This window comes from Ixodes scapularis, unplaced genomic scaffold (assembly GCF_016920785.2).
Source record: "Ixodes scapularis isolate PalLabHiFi unplaced genomic scaffold, ASM1692078v2 PGA_scaffold0__279_contigs__length_252992795, whole genome shotgun sequence".
Classification (NCBI taxonomy): domain Eukaryota; kingdom Metazoa; phylum Arthropoda; class Arachnida; order Ixodida; family Ixodidae; genus Ixodes; species Ixodes scapularis.
Window position 1 is genome coordinate 87120066 of NW_024609835.1, and position 20221 is coordinate 87140286.

A 20221-nucleotide genomic window follows, 5' to 3' on the forward strand; every position below is an offset into this window, starting at 1 on the left:
TCCAACCCAGACGGCAAGAAGACCAACTGTTCTTCGTCCGAAGTCAATCATCACTCACTGTCGCAATCTCACGCACAAACAGTCTCACAAGTCCTCACGAATATCACCGCAGTGCGTAAGGTCCATCGAGGACTGGTCTCGCTCCAGTGTTCAGCCTTGCATAAGACGTGTCCGGTCGTGAAAAGCAAACAGACGACCGTCGCACTACTTGTTGTCCTCGGCGGAACTGTCCTCGTCGTCCCTGTGGTTCGGCGATGAGCCCGGGCTCACGTCTCGGCACAGCTGGCCGAGGGGACCCGAGTCCGCGCAGGGCCCCGACGTGGGTCCCGGGGGAGCAGCGAAGAAGCCCGGAGGACCCAGGAAAGGTCCGAAGGCGTGACTCGGGCTCAGGTAGTGAGGTGACCACAGACCCTGGCGTTGGGCGAGCTTCATTCGCGCTGTCATCTGCTTCTTCCACTTTGTCCTGCAATTCGAAGATGTTTGCAAAAACACTCTGGGTCGAGTTTTCTGATATCTGCGTCGCCCCCAAATGTGATAAGTGGGCTTGAATGCAGGTTTGTGTTCGATGTGATTTTCTCTCAAGTGTGACTGCGTGTCTACTTTACCGTAAATCATGTAAAAGGTAATTTACTTGGCCAGGAAAGTATCCCGGAAAGCAAATGAGTACAAAAACAAAACGTGACGCAAAGAGCACAAAGCAGAAGCAGAACTGCTTGTTTGTGTGTCACCTTATAAATTTTCGCGTACGTTTTTTTTTTTTTTTTTTTTTTTTTTTTTTAGCTTGGAAAACATATTTTGTTTAAACAAGGTTTATTTTGGGTTTTCATATCTTGCTTGGGGATACAAACTCATAAAGAAAGATAGAAAAAAAAAGGAACTTCGTTTCCTAGTTTGAACGGCATATATTCCACGCACAATAAACAACAAACAAAGATGTCTTTCTTGCAGACGTCTTTCTAAGGAACAACTACAAAGACTGAGATGTACGGTTGTGCTGAATCTTCCGTGAATTACGCATCATTTATAGCACTATCTTGAGGCCTCGGATCTCAAAATGAAAAAGTGAACTGCAGTAACGATAAAGAACGAAATCCCTTGAAGCGAAAAGCGGTCAGAGAGTTTACAAAAGCCAACGCACCAGTAAGAGGTGGATGTCTCTTGTCATAGCGGGGTACATATGTTGCGAGTAATACCGCCTTTTGTTTGTTTTATGAGAACAAAATATATTGTGTAAATTATTTGTGGGATACAAGAGCTTTACAGTTATAAGCTACAACTTTCCTGACCAATGAGAAGCACTGAAAGAAATTTGAACAGCAACAGAGGCTTTATTAGACACAAAACCTTGGAACAGAAGCCTCTATTCTTCAAATTTGAAAACACATTTCTCATATTTGAAGGAGGAAATTTTATATTCAAGTTGGCTGTGTTTAATAAGCTAAGTCTCTGTTGCTATTCAAATTTCTCTCAGTGTTGATATTTTCCTTCATTAAATATATATTTAGATACATTCAATCAGCCGCATTAACGAGACTTGGACGTCCGACAATGAGCTATTATATATGCGTCTGGTTCCACAATGGCAGTATTAATGGTAAATGTCAAGTTGGGTTTAAACGTCTGCCAACGGTTAAGCTATGAGTTCTGTCAAATCAAATATTTTTGTCTTTTCCCGATATGGCGAGACTTCAGGATGCAAAGCACAGCGTGTGAACTCACCGCCTATTTTGGAACCACGTCTTGATTTGAACTTCCGTCAGGTTCAGGGTAGCCGAGAGCTCCATCCGCTTGCTGACGCTGAGGTACTTGTCAACCTGCGGGGTTTAAAAGCAACAACGATGGAACGGCGCTAATTTAACGCGGAATATATTTTCGTGACGGTAACTCGGTGAAAAAACGTAAGGCCAAAAAGCTAAAGACTATAAAACGAGAAGCGACGCGATCGAGAGGTGATCACATGACCATAGTGACAGCCAATGGCGTTCAGGCTTGAACGGTATATATTCTTCTAAGCGTACACTCTAAGAAATGCCTGCGCGTCTATTTACCCGCAAAACATTCAAAGAGCCAATCTCCGCGATCTAGAAAAATCAGCTCAGCGATCGATGCGGCGGAACATCTATTTCGACTTAAAAATGAAGTCTGCGCTGTGGCATTACGCAATGCTTGCATTGAGTAATACCACAGTGCAGACTTCATCTTTGTGTCTAAACGTATGTTCCGCCTCATCAATCGCTGAGCTGATTTCGTAGATCACAGAGATTGGCTCCTCGAGTGTTTTGCCGGTAAGTAGAAGCGCAGACATTTTTTAGAGTGTAGAGAAAACTGTTAACAATAAGTCGCCTTCTCTCCCTCACTGTCGTGGCAAAACACAGAATGGAATGCAGCGCCGAAACGTACTACTCCGTTTTACTTTGCAAGTTCCACAGGAACTGGGCTGCGATCCGACGGAGCCAATCAATTAGCGCCAAAAGGGGAACGTCACGGAGCTCATCGCTTTTGTGCGTTTGCTTTATCCGGCTGAACCAATCAGTAAATGCTCCATGACCCTGCATTTTTGTTTTGTGCATGAATGGCTTGGGGCAAAAAAGGCACAAAGGCGACGATCGCCGTGACGACGCACTGGACGTGACGGACGTGACGTGACGTGACGATGGGTCACCGGAACGGTTGCGCTGAGCTGTAGCTCCGATGTCAACTGCCCAACCAAGAGCGCATGGAAGAAGTGGAGAAAGAAAGGCGAAGCCGCCGATAGTGAAAAGGTAGAGCGGCAGACAAGAGGCATGTAACGGGCGCCCCGCTGCGGCGAGACGCCGAAACACACTTGTCCCGAACGATGGAATGTCCGCTCGTGCTTCTCGCGTTCCTCGGGCTATGGCTTCCTTTCTAGTCGGGTTTGAAAACCATGTTTCGGGTCCGCGCCGCTGCCAAAGCTGTGCGTTGACTACAGGCTCCCCGAGGAACGGTCTGTGCTACCAGATCCTCGCTTTCCAAATCTGCGACCGGGCACGGCGCTCCGTAGGGCGTGCACCTAACGAGCCTAGGCGGGAACAATCGGAAGCCAGGTTTTCGGGCAGTGTCCGGCTGGGATTTGTGTCCAGCACGTCGACATATGAGCGCTGCTTCGTCGTTCGGATGACATTCGACCGTGTTCAAATATCGAGGGTACGACTCGTGCGAGTTACAGCCGATCGCTGGCGCAGTACTCGTCGGACAGTCTTGCGTCCCTTGAGTGCGAAACCGGAAGCGGTAATGGGCTACTTAATTTTGTAATCGTCCGAATAAATTTATAAGGGAGCATTCGCGAGAAAAATCTGATTATTTTTGGATGTACTAAAATTACTTTTAACCTTCACTATTTTTCACTCCCCCTTCTTTTCTTTTCTTTTTTCAGCCGTTTTGTTGTTACGAGTTTCCTTCTAAGGAATCCTAGGAGCAAGCCTCAGACAAAGGAGCATTTGTCAAAATTGGCAAATTAAGAAGATAAGTAGTTTATAATTTAGGGATGCTAATCCAATAATAGACAATAAAAAAATCATTTCAACCCGGTAGAAAAATCTGCCGTTTTAAAATTTGAAGTAATCGGTAATTTAACGGTTACTTTTTCAAGTAATCACGAATAACTTTTCCTCTCACCTAATCGAGGAATATAGTTTAATAGCTTTTGACCAAGAATAGTGGTAACTGTAATCGACTGTTTTTTTTTTTTTTTTTCGTGTAACCTGTACAAGATTACCAGTCATGTAACGCATGCTGCGCTAAAAAAGGAGGACTGTGGTTGTCAGTATTTGAACGGTTAAAATTCCACCGCTGCCTCCCGTTGTTGAGTGATTTACTGCGGGAATGTTTTAGCTAGCGCCGGATATTTCATCAAGAAATCGGGACACCAGACTGAATACCAACAATAAACTGAAACTCATATTAATTATTAAGAAATAATTCCAGATGAAACATCACGAATCTGTTAACGATGCCTGTCATCTTCAACATTTATTATTATTTCGTTTCGAAAGCTACCAAAACAAACCGAGTCTAACGGGATTTCTATAGTCACGCTAGCGTTATTAAAAGCACTCGGAAAGATGCAGTCATCGAGAGTGACATCGCCTCGTGGGAGGTTCTACGAATTTTCAGACTAACAGCAGTGATCCGAAAATTTGCTAAATGTTGAGTGCTGCTTCATTTCATTTTTATATGCATTAACATTATTCGTCAGACATAAACTGAAATACTTTTATTTCGCAAAAGTTTTATTTTCGCGAACAAAAAAAAAAAAACAAGAAGAAAGAGCCGGTTGTTATTTAGAATGAAAAAATATTACCAACGTTAACAACACACGGATTTCCATGATTATGCACTGTTTCACTTAGAGTATTAAGTCGAAGCCACTACCCTAAGCGAGCACAAGTTCGTCTGCTTCTTTCGCAGGGGTTCTAGTGACGTCAGAACGCCGGACTCTCATTGACTCTGATTGAAGAACAGTGGGTAGACCTCGAGGCAGCTTCCTTTGAGGTCTGCCCACTATTCTTCAATCAGAGCCAATCGGAGCTCGGCGTTCTGTCGTCACCATAACCCCTGCAAAACAAAGTAGACGAACTTGCGCTCCGCATATAGAGTCAATTAGGTGGCACCAAAAACGCTGTGTCAAGGTGCTCGTTGTCTTTGTGGGTTCGCACTCACCGGCTAAAGCAATCACACAGAAAAATAATTTAAAAAAAAAACGTGCAGGATCGCAACGCATTCGCTATGCATGATGCATAGCGAATGCGTCGCGATCCTGCACGCTATGCATGATGCATTCGCTATGCATGATGCACCGCAACTTACGGAGGCAGGTCAGAGAATGACGATGCGAAAACATATGTTTAGACCGAAAAACGCAGTCTGAGTTGTGACATTAAGCAATGCAAGCGTGACGTTTTGCATTGCTTAATGTCACAACTCAGACCGCGTTTTTTGGTCTAAACATATGTTTTGGCATCGTCATTCGCTGATCTGCCTCTGTAAGTTGCGGTGATTGGCTCTCCGAGTGTTGTGCGGGAAAGCAGACGCACGGGTTTTTTTTAGAGTGCTATAAGCTTGCGATTGCTGCCTCGATGGTTCTACACTCTAAGAAATGCCTGCGCGTCTACTTACCCGCAAAACACTCAAAAAGTCAATCATTGCGATCTAGGAAATCAGCTCAGCGAATGATGAGGCGGAGCATCCGTTTAGACCTAGAAATAAAGTCTGCGCTGCGGTATTACGCAATGCAAAGCGTCATGCTTGCATTGCGTAATACCACAGCGCAGATGTTCCTCCTCATCATTCGCTGAGCTGATATCCTAGATCGCAATGATCGGCTCTTTGAGTGTTTTGCGGGTAAGTAGACGCGCAGGCATTTCTTAAAGAGTAGGGTTCCTGTACAGGGTCATTACGCGAGCCAGAGTTGCGCGTCTGTTTTGAGCGCTGCACCGCTATTCTCCGAGATCGGTCTCGGGTGGAGCAAAGAATTCCTCGCCGTGCAGGAAAGTAGACGTTGCACGCACCCCGGCGTATGTTTCCCTGCTTTGGCCTCCTTCTCCTTCTTTTCTGTTTTCCACGCGCGGCGGCGCACGCAGCGCCGCTATTCGCCGAACTGAGTCACGTAAAGGCTGGTTCAGACATGTACAACGAGCGCGATGCGTCCGTTGCAACCGAAGCGACCGGAACGACCGCTCTGAGCCGCGCGTACACACACCTGCAACCGCTGCAACAAGCGCAGCGGGTCGGCAGCACGGCGACCGCCTCTCCGTTGCCGTCCGCTGTTTCAGCGGTGCCTCCAAAAAGAAGGGGACGCGCTGCCACTCACTTGCGTAACAGAAAATAGACAGACCGTCTTCTATGACCTCAAGCTTTATTACTCTTTTCAGGATAAGCTTGCAGGGTAGTGCATTAAAAAAAAAAAAAAGAAAGATGTAGTACGCCGTCTTGCACGATCACGACTTTAATACACGACTTTGCCAACAGTACAAATCTCGCCACACGCCTTTTCTACGATTATAATAGACGATGTAATCTTAGCAACGATATAGCAACGTAGAAATATAATTTGACAGACGATGCGAGCGTTCAGGATTGCTAACACTAATCACCTTTTTCGGGCGATGAAAACAAGTAAAAAATTCGCATCCTTTATACGGTACGCACCAGTAATACCTTGAACTTGGGCACACGCAAGGAATGCGCCAAATCAGAAATCCGGGCGATGTTCGAGGACACAAATGCTTAGAAAGCACCACTGTAGTCGAAGTAAACAAACACGACGGCACGGGCGTTTCTGCTGTCTTGAGAGTACAACCACGACATCGCCGCACGAGTAGGTGGATCTTCCCTTCTAATACGTGCTGGGTTATCATAGCGACGTACGACGAAAATTCACAGTCAAGGCTAGCGCTTTTACGCGGAACGATGAACTTTCACCCCGACGTCGACGATCACCACCGACGCCATGTTTGCAGACAAAAGGAGTCGGCCCGCGACCGGCAGACCGGCATGCAACGCGCTTGACCCATTCTCCTCGACCTGTGATTGGTCTGTCGTTGCGGTCGCTTCGGTCGTTTCCAACGCATCGGGGAAAGTTGGGCTCGCTCCAACTCCTTGCGTCGTGAACGACACGTGCGTGCGTCCCTCCGTCGCTATGGCAACTGACGGTTGCAGACCGTTGCAACGGTCGTTTCGGTTGTTCCGGTCGTTCCGGTCGCTACGGACGCATGTGTGTGAACGGGCCTTAACGAGCACAAAATACCTGGCCACGCAGGAAAGCCGGCTCTAGGGCCACCCGTAGAGGATGAACGCGCAACTCTGGCTCCTGTACGGAGCCTAGACAGGAACTCTAGGTGGTTCAATGGCACAGCGCCGGCCTACGGATCCCCAGTTTGTGGGTCCGAATCCCGGTCGAGGTGTCCACAGTCTGGCGACCAAGATTTCGGTCGCAAGTCAAACGATTCACAAATGATCACACTTAATCCACCGTTTTTCGCAATGTTGACGGCACACTACTTGCAATAGTGAGCGCGGCGCTACTATACTTTGTGTCAGCTTCCGTCCGAGCGCGGCAGATGTTACGAGCGAAAGGGCCAATCAATTAGCGTAAAGAGCGCAACGTCATGGCGCGCGCTCTGCGCTTGATAGGACTAGCCGGCGAAGGAGCACGCACAGAGAGCACGCTGGTCCTATCAACTGCAGAGAGCACGCCATGACGTTGTGCCTCTTTCGCTGTTTGATGGGCCCTTCGGCTCATAACACCGGCCGCGCTCGGACCGAAGCTGAAACGAGGTATAGGCAGCTTCTAATTTAATCGTGGGGCTAAATCGAAATGCAATTGAGTTGAATGGGAATGCACATAGCACCCGTCCTCATTGTATGCTCGCTTCTATAGCCTAGCAGTCGCCGAACCGGAGCTCACCTTGAACTCTGCCTCGAGCCTCTCGAGCTGCTTGACGCTGTATGCCTGCCGCGGCTTGCGCTCCACGCCGGGCTTGCGGGGTCTCCGACCAGAGGGCTTCGGGGCTGCAATGCCACACATCTCTGTAGCGGCCGGCGGAGGAGAGGGAAGAGAGGACAGTCAACATCTGGCGCACTTGTCCCCAGGGCCGGTTCCCCGGTGTATGCGGGTGTCTACTCGGTGGTTAAATTAGCTGCGAGAGGGATTTTGAGGTGACGTGACCGGCTGCATGGCGTGGGGCCATGGAACTAAAGGCACCTAGGGTTTCGGGCGAATGGCTGCCGTATATGTTCGTTTATTGTGCGAAGGAGGAGGGTGAAGAGGCTCGAAATAAAAGTAAAATTAATTGCGTTCGTGTACTTTAAGAGCGGCATGTAATATTATTTCTGGGGAAGGTCGGGCTACTCGAGCGAGAACTATAAAGAAAACGACCGGCAATGCTTACGCCTCTTCAGCGGAATCGGCTCAACCGCCAGGCACTTTCGCCCCGCGGAGTCGGTCACGCGGCTCGAAATCTATCTTCTGGCTAATTTACCCACCGGGAGAGATACCAAAATTCACCAGCAAACCGGTCCAGGTCTTGTTCGAGCACGACAGGCAGAAACCGAGGCGCTACCGCTTTTACTTTGAGACCTGCGTGCACAGCTTCGAGGTCATCCTAATAATCGCCTACATGGTGCCGCCGTCTTTGTCCAAACTGGACTATGGAACGCGTACTGAGCATGCGCCGTAGCTCTTTTCCGCGGAGCATCAGACGCCGAGCGTGTGCGTCCACAGATCTGTGATTAGGCACTTTCCGCTTGACAAACGCTGCAGAGGTGTCTACAGGCACGGGCACTTTAAAAAATGCGAGACGAGGCGAGCCTCTTATTATCACTTATCAAGCAAGGTGGCTGCGGCAAATTAACCAATAATGACGCCGAGGAACGAATGCCAAAGCAAGAACGTAATAAGCCACGCCGTCTGAAGTTGTCCGCGACGACCCCGTCGTCTGCAGTTAAAAAAGAGAAAAGCAAATTCGACGCGAAGCAAACAGAGAGCAGGGACAGACATGTAACCCATGCTTGTCGAACACATCAACTTACTAAATAGCCATGAGCTATCATGGCTGTTTATACTCGAACGCAACGTCGGCGTGCGTCCACGCGCTCTTGTACTTGGCTGCGCCGATCGACGTTCAGGTTCCAAATTTACGGCATATTCGGCTGGTCGTTTTCCAGCGCTCAAATCCTCTGAATCAGATCTGCGAAATCCGGGAGCACCTCCAAATCCAAGCTATTATTACCTTTAAATGCTTAGACCAGACATATATGCTCAGACCAAAAAACGAAGTCTGAGTTGTGACACTAAGCAATGAAAGCGTGACGTTTTTGCATTGCTTAATGTCACAACTCAGACTGCGTTTTTTGGTCCAAAGACTCTAAACATATGCTTCGGCATCGTCATTCACTGAGCTGCCTCCGCACGCTACGGTGATTGGCTCTCCGAGTGTTGTGCGGGAAAGTAGATGCACGGGCATTTTTTTAGAGTGAACAGCGTATGCAAAACTTGCGCGTACGCAAAAAAAAGAAAATAACAAAAATTAGTGCGCCGTCATTGTTGCGCATGAGCCGAGCCCAAACTGCGTTTTGGATTGGCTGATAGAGATGACATATTACGCTATTCTAAAACTCGCTACTCTTAAGCTGTCTGGAGCAGTTTCTTACGCGGGAAGTAGCAACCACTGTGTTAAAATAAATTAAGTGGGTTGAACTGGTTATCTAAAGAAAATCAGGCAATCACTCGTAAGACTACCGGAGCGAGTACGGTATACAATTTCTTAGACTTCATAAGTAAACCGACCAACCGAATGTTTACCTCGCAAAAAAGATTGAGAACCGTACACATGTAGGTGTGATATTATGAACAAACAAATCGCCTAACGTTGACTTACCATTATTTCTAGCATAAAATAAAACGCAAGTTAACCGTTCCTTGCCTATCTCCTCCACGAGTTCCCTCGCATAATCTACAGAAACCGTTTTCGATCTATTATGAGTACAAAGGACGATGCTCGCAGGAAACACTGTCTCCTTAAGCTGACTGTTCTTGACACCTTCCGATCCAAAATGCGCGATATAAATATACGTGCTTATTATTGTGAACGTCCCGCCACTATTAGTAAGCAAGCCTCAGTTGCCATAATGAGTTGACCTTTGAACCCTTATATTTTTTTAGTCTTCTCATAATCAATGTGGCTCAGTGCTAACGCTGATTCCTCTGCCTCATCCTTACACGCATTCGGAACGCCGACGGTGAAAATAGCCATATCGTGCTACAAAGCTAACAGCAGGGGTTGTGCAGATTATGATGTAACGCACTTAGGTAGTAGACTTAAGTATCGGACTACACCTTAAAAAGTAAGGCAAGAGAGCGCGGTGAAACGTAAAGAAAAGCACGAATACAACGCATCTGCCAAGGCGCAGAGGGGAGAGCGGAGTAACAAGTTGAAGTAACCTAATGGCGGCCGCGTCACGTGATTCCAGGATGGCAGCGCCCATGCGACGGAGGATGAAAACCTCTAAATGATCGCGGGGCGTGGTGAGCGCCGAGGATCTTAACACTGCTCCAAAGTCAACGAGATTTCGGCATTGGCCGTCAAGAATATCGCAACACGAAGCAAGAAGCATGCAAGCAGCGTCAACATAATAAACCATGCCCTTCGTTTCTTAAAGGACCCATGAAACGAATTTTGGGCTGGAGTAAATCAATTTATATTGGGATTTTACTAATAGCACATCGTTCAGTGGGCCAAAAGAACAAAGGTAGAAAGTCAGAAGCCTGACTTTCGCTACAAACATTTGCAAAACATAGCGGACTATTTCGTACCTCCTTCCCTTCGTAAACTCTCCGCCTTTTCACTGTGATACATCCGCGGACCCCGCAGCGCGTCACCAGGCTACTAGCCACCATAACCGGGCCCCCGCAGCGCGTCACCAGGGCCCAAGCGCACGTCACTCGACACCGGACCTCACTTAATCCCTTTACCCCTAAGCTGACATTGCGGTGGAAGCTACGCGCTTGCCGGACCAATCAGCCGCCTCCCTTTCATCACCTGACCTCATTCTCTGCGGGTCGGTATGCGCGAGAGGGCGTGATCACGTGGAAAATGTGTGGCTGGCCCAACGAGCACGTAGCTTCCACAGCACTGTCAGCTTCGGGGTGAACGGGGTGGGGAAAGCAACTATAGTCGGATGCAACCTAAGAACAATCTTTTGGCTCCACACACAAGCGCATTGCGCCCATCTGAAGTGCCTCCGCCGTCGAGAAAGTAGTTCGCTAGCAACGTTGCGTTTTCTTCCTCCAGGAAACTTGTCTTAAACTACTACAATATTTATTTGATTCATTCAGGACATTTAAATAAGTTAGAATACGTTTTTGTCAACGAAATAGCTGTTTAGTAAAGAAAGAAAGAAAGTCATGTCCAATGTACCGTCTTCACTATTCATTTTCTGTCCAAGATACTGTCTAACATACCGTCTAACATACCTCTCAGCAGTGCTAAGCCTCGCGCCCGCTTCGAAATTTTCGTTGGCGATAGCGTCGCTGGATTCTCACGTTGTCGCGCAAAAACTGCTGCAAACGCAAGCCGATACCATCAAGATTTCGTGGCGTAACCTCGGGCACGTAAAACACGGTGCAAAAAAGCAGAATAATTGTCACGAGAAACTATAGCATCGCGTTGCTAAGGCCAGCAGCCATGTTGAGCTTTTTTTTTTTTTCAAAAGGATCGCGATTGGTCCACAGAATCGTGACGTCATGAAAATAATTGGCTGGCGTTTCTCGGCGTAGGATTACATTTTCCTCTGAGAGGCATTTCCGGTTTTTTCTTAGCTTGCAACCGACTATAGTCGGAATTTTGAGCGACGGGCTAATCTTCTAGGGGGACAATGGCTGTGTCCGGGCTACACAAGCGAGATTCCGAGCAAGAGGGGACTCCCTTCTTTCCGACTTTTTGAACTGTCTGGTACAATGCGCGATTTATGAGTTGAGGAGGAAAGCTAAACATAAAAAAGTTGAAAAAGCGTTTCATGACTCCTTTAGGCTGTCAGTGATTATAGATCGATAGCGAGTCCATTCCAACGTAGCCTCGAGAATATTCCTCCAGGTTCATTGAAAGCCGATCCAAAAGCAAAAGAGCTATTGTAACACAAACTGGAGACGAGCGGACGACAAGGGGACAAACACACACGTCTGTCAGAGGTTTCTTTTAAACGCGAATATTTTAAACGCAGCTCATTTAAGTTCATTTATTAAGCATGTATCGGGACATCTAGTTTTGAACTATACCAAAGGTTAAATATAAACATTTTGGACCGACATCCCTCTGGTTAGGAATGATTCAAAACTTACATATGGAACATTAACCACGCTTTAGAGTTCCAAGTTTACCAAAGGTTCGTTTTATCTTGGCTAAATCCAGTTCCAGAAAGGCACACCGGAAATGAGCCGCGACGAGCATCCTTCGAAGAAGCCAGCCAGAAGTTGGCATGCGTTTGGCGTTAGAAGGGGCCTGGTCAATGCCAAGGCTACCGGTATTAGGGACCATTAGGTACCACGGCACCACTGAGAGGACAACGCTCTGACCAAACGACGTTTCCCGATGTCAAGAAGGCGCACCCTTGATTGACGACCGAAAAGCAAAACCGCCTGCGTCGGCGGACCTTCAGAGTGGCTTCTGTCGGTCACTAGGTAACCTCAAGGCTCAACGGCACTCAACAAAGCGCACTGTGTCCACTGCCGGTGCCGTTTGGGGAAGAGAGGGAAGTGGACTGAGATGCCGCGTCCGGCTAATCTGTCAAGCACCTCCGGCGTTTCCTCTCAAGGGTTCCGCGGGAAGCTCCGCCAGACGGGTGCCCCTTCAGTATGCGGACTATTATTACCTCGTTCACCCCTTAGCTGACAGTATGGGGGGAGCTACGTGCTCGCCGGACCAATCAAACACCTTTTCGTTCCTTAACTAGGCTCCCTGAGCATGGGTATGAGGAAGAGCGTGATCCCGCGGCAAAGGATATGTGGCCCGTCCAACAAGCACGTTGCTTCTACAGCACTGTCGGCTGAGGGGTGAACGGAACAGCGACGAAACAATACTTATATCCTGGTGTGTGTGTGTGTGTGTGTGCGTTCGTTTGTGGTTTGGGGTGGGGGGATCTTCTGAATAATTCGTGAATGATCCCAAATCTCTCCCATGACGCATGCCCGGCCTCTAATTTGGCAATCACTATCACCTGGCAGCTCTTTGTTGTTGTTGGTGGTTTTCTCATTTTTTTTCATAAAATCATTTTTATGTGTTTCGTTTCTAAAGTTCTACAAGAGTCCTTCAATAGACCGGTCCTACGCCGAGCTTCGTGAGGAACGAGTGCGAGCACGTCCCTTCAGACTGTAACTCTCCTGCAGTAGTGTTTGTGCAAACTGAGCATTATGCACAGCTAAGCTTGAAACGTCTGTTTAAAGTTGATAATGCATCACACAACTTGTGAGATACAGCATAAGGCAAGCGCTATCCATTCAACGCTAAGCCGACAGAGCGGTGGAAGCTACACCTTTATTGTGGCACAAGTTAGATGTCGATTCAGCACCTCGCGATGGGGTCCTCTGAGCATACTCACGCGTAGAGAGTGGGATCAGGCTAGAAAAGAAAACCTATCGATTGGTTCGTCGCCCCCGCAGCTTCCACCGCTCCATCAATTTAACGGTGAACGGAGCATGATCACTCTTAAAAATAGACATATTGTACACCCACGCATACTCTCAAGTACTGAAGATTAATCTTTTGTAGGTTCCCAATGCGCAGTATAATAGAACGTAACCGTCAAGGTAACATAAAATAACAAATACCGCCGCATACTTTACACACCTACGAACCCTACTACGGTGCATTAAATTGCACGAAATTGACGTCATAGTTCCCCATTCACGCTTAAGATGACAGTGAAATGTGTGGGCTCCGGGGAAAAGAAGAACAAAGACATGCTTTTCATCTCCAGGGTTTGGTATAAAAGATAGGCGATTAATTGGTCTAACAAGCACGTAGCTTTCACTTGAGGAGATAAAAAGCCTGTCTTCATTCTCCTTTTTTCTCTGAGTTCAAACATTTCACTGTCGTCTTAAGGCTGGTTCACACATTTGCAACTGTAGCGTTCGTATGCAACCGAAACGACAGAAGCGAGTAAAACACCGGAGCAACCGTGTGACTCGTGGATTGCTTCGTGTATAGCTACCCCTTCCATCGTTTGCCGCGCTGCGTACGGCGAATCCTTGCAAGTGTTCGCCGTACGCAAAGTCGCCAGAACATGTCCCGGCGACTGTCGTGGCGGTTGTATCGGTTGCATGCGAACGCAACGGATTAAGCGTGAATGGAGGACCATGACGTCAATTTGGTTACTCGCGCGCACCGACGGCTGCTGGCTTGTGGGAAAATCGTGCGCCAGTTATTACGAATACTGAGATATTTGGTTCCGTATCCCTTTAACTTCGCAGGCCGTTGCAGTCACATTCGGTCGGACTCGTGAACCTGCCTTCGCCTTCGTTTACTGGTCCCCCCCCCCCCCCCCCTTGCGCGTAAGCATGTGCATCGTGCACGTGAACGTAACACTGACAAGCTCGTAAATGCACGGGCTTGACAGCACAAGTAGAGACCTGGCGGTGCCGAGATGCGCTGCTTGAAATCATCTATATTAAAAAAAATGTCGTTTTTATAAGCTCAACATGTTGGAAGCTTGCGCACGTGTCTGCGTTGGGGTCTTTCGCCAGACTAGAAAGCGGTTTGTTCCCAGCTCTCTACTCTGTTTCACCTTACTGTGGCGCGCAGCGGGCCATGTGTCAGGTGAAACGGAGTGTCCCAGTCGATCCAGCGCTGTGAAGAACGTGACGTGACTAAAACCACCGCACGCCGCCTCGCTCCTCCCGAAAGTCACGTGACACTAAAACGTTATTGAGTTGACTCTTATATCTCGTTGCATCGTAACGAGACAGAAAGAGAGAGATAGAGAGAATAAATTAAGGTTGTGGAGAAATTGGTAGCCTTCGTAAGGTGAAACGGAGAATAACTGTGTACGGAAGAAAGTATGCATTACACATTCACATGAAATTCCTATGAGCGCTTTTCACGCGGTGTGGTTCTAATTTCCGCAAAATCGCGCGCGTGATGCTCACGTAGACATCATTGTCATCCCAAAAGCCGCACTGATTGTACGTCGTACAAAAGACACTGTGTTGGTTACAGACACGATGACTGAAGTTTGTATGGACAGGGCCTTCAGACGAGGAAGAAGCACGCCTCAGGCAATATTTGCGGACTGTCTTTTGTATCATGTATAAGCAGTGTGACCGTGGATTAAAGGTACACCCCATGAAAGAGACTAATTTCCGCGTGGCCTGCCGCCAGTGGCAAAATCGAATGTCATGTACATGGAACTGCATTAGGCGATCAGCCGGTCAGTGCTTGTCACTCCCGGTGCAGCGCGCTGCATGCGCGACGCTCGTATACACTGAGGGTCGCAAGCTCATTCGCCGACCACTTCTAGTCATTCGATAAAACTGATATTAAACTTGACCGCGGGGCAGGGGTTATTCCAAACGCCAAAACTGAGCTCTTATCAAATCTCCTCGGAAGGATCGATAAAGTTCAAAGCACCCACCGGCCAGCGTGAAGAAGAGCGGCCTGCCGAGCCATCCGCCGAGACCCGGCGGCGCCCCGCAGGTCCCCGCGTACTGTTGGCCCACCTGGACGTGGTGCTGCGGCTGGTGGTGGTGGACCACGTGACCGGGCCCGTCGTAGGCCCCGGCCAGCACGTGACTGAGGCCCGGATGCAGCGCCGCTTGGTGGTGGAGGCCCACAGGCGTGGGCCTCACGCAGTTCAGACCCCCCGCGAGAAGGGCCTGGGGCCTCGTCGGCGCCGACGGGGGTGGCCGCAGATCCAGGGGACCCGCCGACGGACCTCCGCTCCTTTGTTGCTGAATGCTCCCGGACAATGAGCGTGGAAAAGGTAGGAGACGCGGCAGCTCTAAGCACCTGAGCAATCAGGGTCTCCAGACGCCGCGACGCCGGACTTGGGGCGAGGAACAGGCCGCACGCGCGGGTAGATGAATCAAAATTAGCCGACACGACACCGCGGCACCCTACCTTGAGACGAAAGCCGAGTGAATTGTTGACGGGTTCGAACTAAAGCGCGGCTTCGACGTGTTCGGAACGTTTGATTGTCGTTTGAACGGAAGCAACGCGCACGCTCTTCTACAGTAATGAAGTATATGAATACATTTTATTCATTCATACACTCAGAAAACACCATTGAGAGCGCAAAATAATGTTGTTGATTGCGGGCTTTATGGCGCAAAGCTACTATGGCCATACTGCGCCAAAGCGCAGAATAAAGTATGTACTCCGATACAGCATTGTGGGAGCAGACACGGGCGGGAGGGCTCTCTTTTAGAAGACGACTTCTTTACGTGAGCCTTGGCAGAAACAATTCGTTTTGAGAGCTACGCTGTTACGACTTTGGCTTGGCTGCAAACAACTTCTGAGTTTGAGTACAAACAGTAAGGTTAACAGTTGAAATACAACCGCGAAAGAAATACATATTTTCGTCTATCTTTATTCTGGCCGTGTATTACATCCCGGAGAACTTGGCATTTCAAACTTTATTTCTCGCCAACTGATGTTGCACACTGCGGGACACTGTTAACGCGAACATGCATTCAGCAATTTTTCTTTTTATTTTTCTTGTGCAGTGCAGCATTGCTGGGCTTTTAATTTGACCCCTTTTATGTATGTCCCCCGTGCGAAAACAATGTGTAAAGAAAGAGAAAAAGCGAATGAGAGAGAGAATAAACTGTAACGCAACAGACGCTGGCTTGCTTTTGTTAGCTGCGTCAAACGTTTCCGGCATTGGGCCCCTCTACCCCCCCCCCCCCCCCCCTTTCCGGAAGGCTCCCAATCGTCCTCGCCTCTTCCTACATATACGCATAAAATACACCACCACTATACCACCAATCACTATCACTACTACCACCCCCTACCCCACATGGTACTGCAGAATTCCCTTCCACTATAACTATAGTTCAAAGTTCCTCTTTTTGAACCCCTGTTCAGATGCCTTCATAACTCCGACACACCTTCCTGTGTAATTTTTGAAAAGAGGAAGAGTGCACATGCTCAGGTTTAATCGGCGTTCAAGCAAGCACTCCTCTCGTATATAGGGTATTCAGTAGGAGGTCATATTTGAGGGCACCGTTTAAAACGCATGCTCAGAACGAGCTCACATTAACAGGCTGCTGAGACGGCAATCTTGATGGCGTGGAATGCACGTTCATAATGAACTGTGGAAGCTCGCCGTTAGCACGCGCTCAGTAATGGCGCACACAGCTATAACCGCCAGTGAATACTTTCTATGCGTAGCGCAAGTTCGTCTGCTTCTTTTGCGGGGGTTGGGGTGACGTCAAAACGCCGAGCTCTGATTGGCTATGAAGGAAGGATAGTGGGTAGACCTCAAGGCAGCCTTGCTTCGAGGTCCACCCACTATCCTTCAATCAGAGCCAATCAGAGATCGGCATTCTGATTCATCACAAACCCTGCAAAAGAAGCAGACGAACTTGCTCTCCGCATACCTTTCATTGACGGCATTGCCATTGAAAGTTTTCTGCGAGTATAAGTGTTGTTTTTTTTTATGCTGAAAAAAAGAACAAAAAAAAAAAGGTATTGTTTACTCACCTGTGCGTGTTCGAGATCCGTGCATCGTCCACCTCATGGTGCGAAGATAGGAGGCTGTCGATGGAGAACTTTGAGGTGCAGCGAACGGGCAACAACAGCTTGCTCGAATCGATGACTCCGGGAGACTCGGAACGACGACGTGACGGGGTCCTCGACGGCGAGTCCGGCCAGGGGACGCGCTCGGCCCTTTCCATGCCACTGCGCCACAAACACCAAAAAGAATGAAGCAATGGTGAGGGTGCAGGCTAGCTGGTGTAAATTGAGCATAGTTGTAAACCCGAGACTGGGGATACGGACAAGGGACAAAACACAAAACGACACGTGTCGTTCTGTGTTTTGTCCCTTGTCCGTATCCCCAGTCTCGGGTTTACAACTATGACCAAAAAGAACGCTCATATTGACACCGCCCTCAAATCAAAGCATTTTAAGCTTACGCATCACCAGCAGAGGTTCGTCACACATGGGGTCTGACGCCAGCTGTGATCAAAACCAGACTGACCTCGGGTTGCGTAAGTTCAATCTCATCCGTCGAGTACACTGCTAGAAGAGTTTTAGCAGATCGTTCCGATACCTCCGTAACGATACCTCATAACGATACAGTGCATGCTAAAACGCGTCGGCGGAGTATCGGGCATCGTTATCGGAGTTATTCGGGACGATGCACTTAAAACTTGCTATGCGGAGCTCAAGTTTGTCTGCTTCTTTTGCCGGGGTTGTATTCATATTCATATTCAGAACGACGAACACTATCCTTCCCATCGGAGCCAATCAGAGCTCGGTGTCCTTACGTCACTGTAACCCTCGCACTAGAAGAAGCAGACAAAATGACGCTTCGCTTTATCAAACGAGAAGGTGCGAGGCACAGCTTAGGAGGACATTTCTTTCGCTTTCAATAGTCGCCTTCTGCGCGTTACCATCCTCGTTTCCCTGGCCGTGAAGGCGTTCTGAGCGTACGCAGAAGCTCTCTTCCAAGAAATATGGGACGCCGCGTGAGCGTCCACAGCTCAATGACTCGGCATTTTTCGCCTGGGTGATAAGCGCTGAAAAGGCTCTTCGTTTTACATTAGGTCGGCCAACGCTATGATCTCGCGGAGCCACTTAGGCAGCGTCGGCGATCGAAAACGCAGTGTGTTCCTTTCGCCGGCTAAACCAATCCTGCTCACTGAGAGCGGTGTGATAGTGAGCTTTTTTCCTGACACTATTAGGGATATTTCTACCGCGCTGCACAGAAAGACTTGATGTGAGATGTAGCATCACCTTAAGGGTTATTATTTTACTCGCAACTAAATCAGTGAAGCATTTTCTCAAACGGATGTGGAGCGCAAGTTAGTCTGCTTCTTGAATAGGGGTGGCAATGATGTCAGAGCGCCGAGCACCTATTCGCATTGATTGAAGGATAGTGGGTAGACCTCGAGGCATCTAGCATTGAGCACATACCCGCTATACTTTCGATGAAAGCCAATCAAAGCTCGGCGTTGTTCTGACGTCACAACTCCTACGCAAGAAGCAGACGACTTGCTGTCCGCATACCTCTGAATTAGTCGTATTAGATGTACGCCGTATCAGGTCCGTATGCTGACGCAGCAACGAGCACAATGAGCGTATCGCCACATTGCGCTTAGAGCAAGGCGTTAGACAACTAGGTGGATTATATTGGTCTCGCGTACAGTCTAAAGTACTTACCTTGCGAATGTGTGCCCCTGCATGTCGCGTCTGCTTGCGGTCCCTTCGATACTTTACATAACAACACGATATATATATATATAAATAGATATTCTTTTTTTTAAATTGTTTTTGCAGTTTATTTTTAGTAGAGGTGACCTACACGTTCCACGACACTTAAAAAATAAGTTCCGCAGAGTACGTCATGAATCAAACACAACTATTAACGCGGGTCACAAAAAAAAAAAAGAAGTAACTTTAACGTTTGTGGTTTTTTTTTCTATTTTTGTAAATAAATATTAATATATAAAATACGTTAATTTTTACAACAGGCCTTAAACGAGGGTTATACCAAATGTGCTGTTAAAATAGTTTTTTTTTTTTTTCGGCAAACTGCAATCTTTCTCAAGATATAAAATTATCGCACCAGGTAATCCAGGTTAAACATTGAGTGATGCATAACGAATGCTGCATTTACCTGCTGACGTCTTATTCGCATTTTCAGTTCATTTTTGCTCGCTGTAAATCACCGTAACTGTTAACTTTAAAAGAGAATTCCGACGCACATGCCGTTGTTCAGCAGAATCACACAAGCAAGAAACAATATTATGTTTTTTTTTCTTCTTTTTGCTCTTTTCGAGAGTTAATGGCACTTACCACTAAACCAAAAGAGGGGATTGGCGTGCAAATGGGAAATTCCGTTTTTTTTTTTTTTTTTTAACACTTTTGTTTGAGCGTTTGCAGCAGGTTTTGATTATATTTTTTTACGAACTCGTTTTCATAAGCGTGGTGGCGTTTATTTAACAAATGGCTAAAGCACGCCTAGCGTGCCTTTGATAATTTTTTCTTTCTTTTTTTTTCAGATCGGTAAATATAGTATAATCAGCTCTAACTTCGAGTGCTTTTTGTCCGATCTGGCATTTAATTAAGAACTGCACTGTTTATGAAAACTTCCCGCGTGTCTACTTTTCCGCAGGGCACGTCGATAGACGAAATTCCTCTTAACCTCTGCTTTCGCTTAAAAGTAATGGGATCACTTGTTTCTAGCCGCGTGAGAGGGCGACGCCAGTATGCTGCCTGAGTTCTCCTGAGCAACCGATCCGACAGCCGTGATTGAAACTGCGTGCCAATATACTCATATGAAATAACTGCACTGTGGTGATTAAAATACTCCTAGTTTACGAATTCGAAAAAAAAAAAACGTTTGTATATGGAAAATTGTTTTTTTGAGAAGACGAAGAGGTGTTCTGCGTGAGTCCCTGCAGCTAGAGTGTACTATAGTCGTTTCTAGGACACTCTACTGCAGACATGCGGTCTCGAGGGCTGTAGATCTTACCGGTCTAGAA

The 20221-nt window shown here is 47.7% G+C and overlaps 2 protein-coding genes across 2 annotated transcripts in view; both read right to left on the reverse strand.

Moving 5' to 3' along the window:
• Nucleotides 1–204: 204 nt before the first annotated feature.
• LOC8039835 (homeobox protein DLX-4-like) lies at nt 205–18919 on the reverse strand. The gene is made up of 5 exons (XM_040220730.1): nt 18897–18919; nt 15145–15467; nt 7427–7530; nt 1720–1814; nt 205–463 (listed from the first exon to the last, which is right to left on the reverse strand). The coding sequence occupies exons 1-5, from the start codon at nt 18917–18919 to the stop codon at nt 205–207; spliced, it is 804 nt and encodes a 267-aa protein (XP_040076664.1).
• A 374-nt stretch (nt 18920–19293) lies between these two features.
• The window catches only part of LOC115331878 (uncharacterized protein K02A2.6-like), a 64638-nt gene continuing 63710 nt past the window's right edge, over nt 19294–20221 (reverse strand). The window contains exon 4 of the mRNA XM_042292377.1: nt 19294–19394. Within this exon, the coding sequence (XP_042148311.1) occupies nt 19294–19394 (101 nt within the window). The remainder of the gene's footprint in view (nt 19395–20221) is intronic.

Coding starts and splice junctions, on each gene's coding strand:
- LOC8039835 (XM_040220730.1), bottom strand. CDS start 18,919: ATGCAGGGGCACACATTCGCAAG. Junction 15,468..18,896: donor CAGGGGCACACATTCGCAAG/GTAAGTACTTTA, acceptor ATTGTCCGGGAG/CATTCAGCAACAAAGGAGCG. Junction 464..1,719: donor ACGTGGTTCCAAAATAGGCG/GTGAGTTCACAC, acceptor TTCGAATTGCAG/GACAAAGTGGAAGAAGCAGA.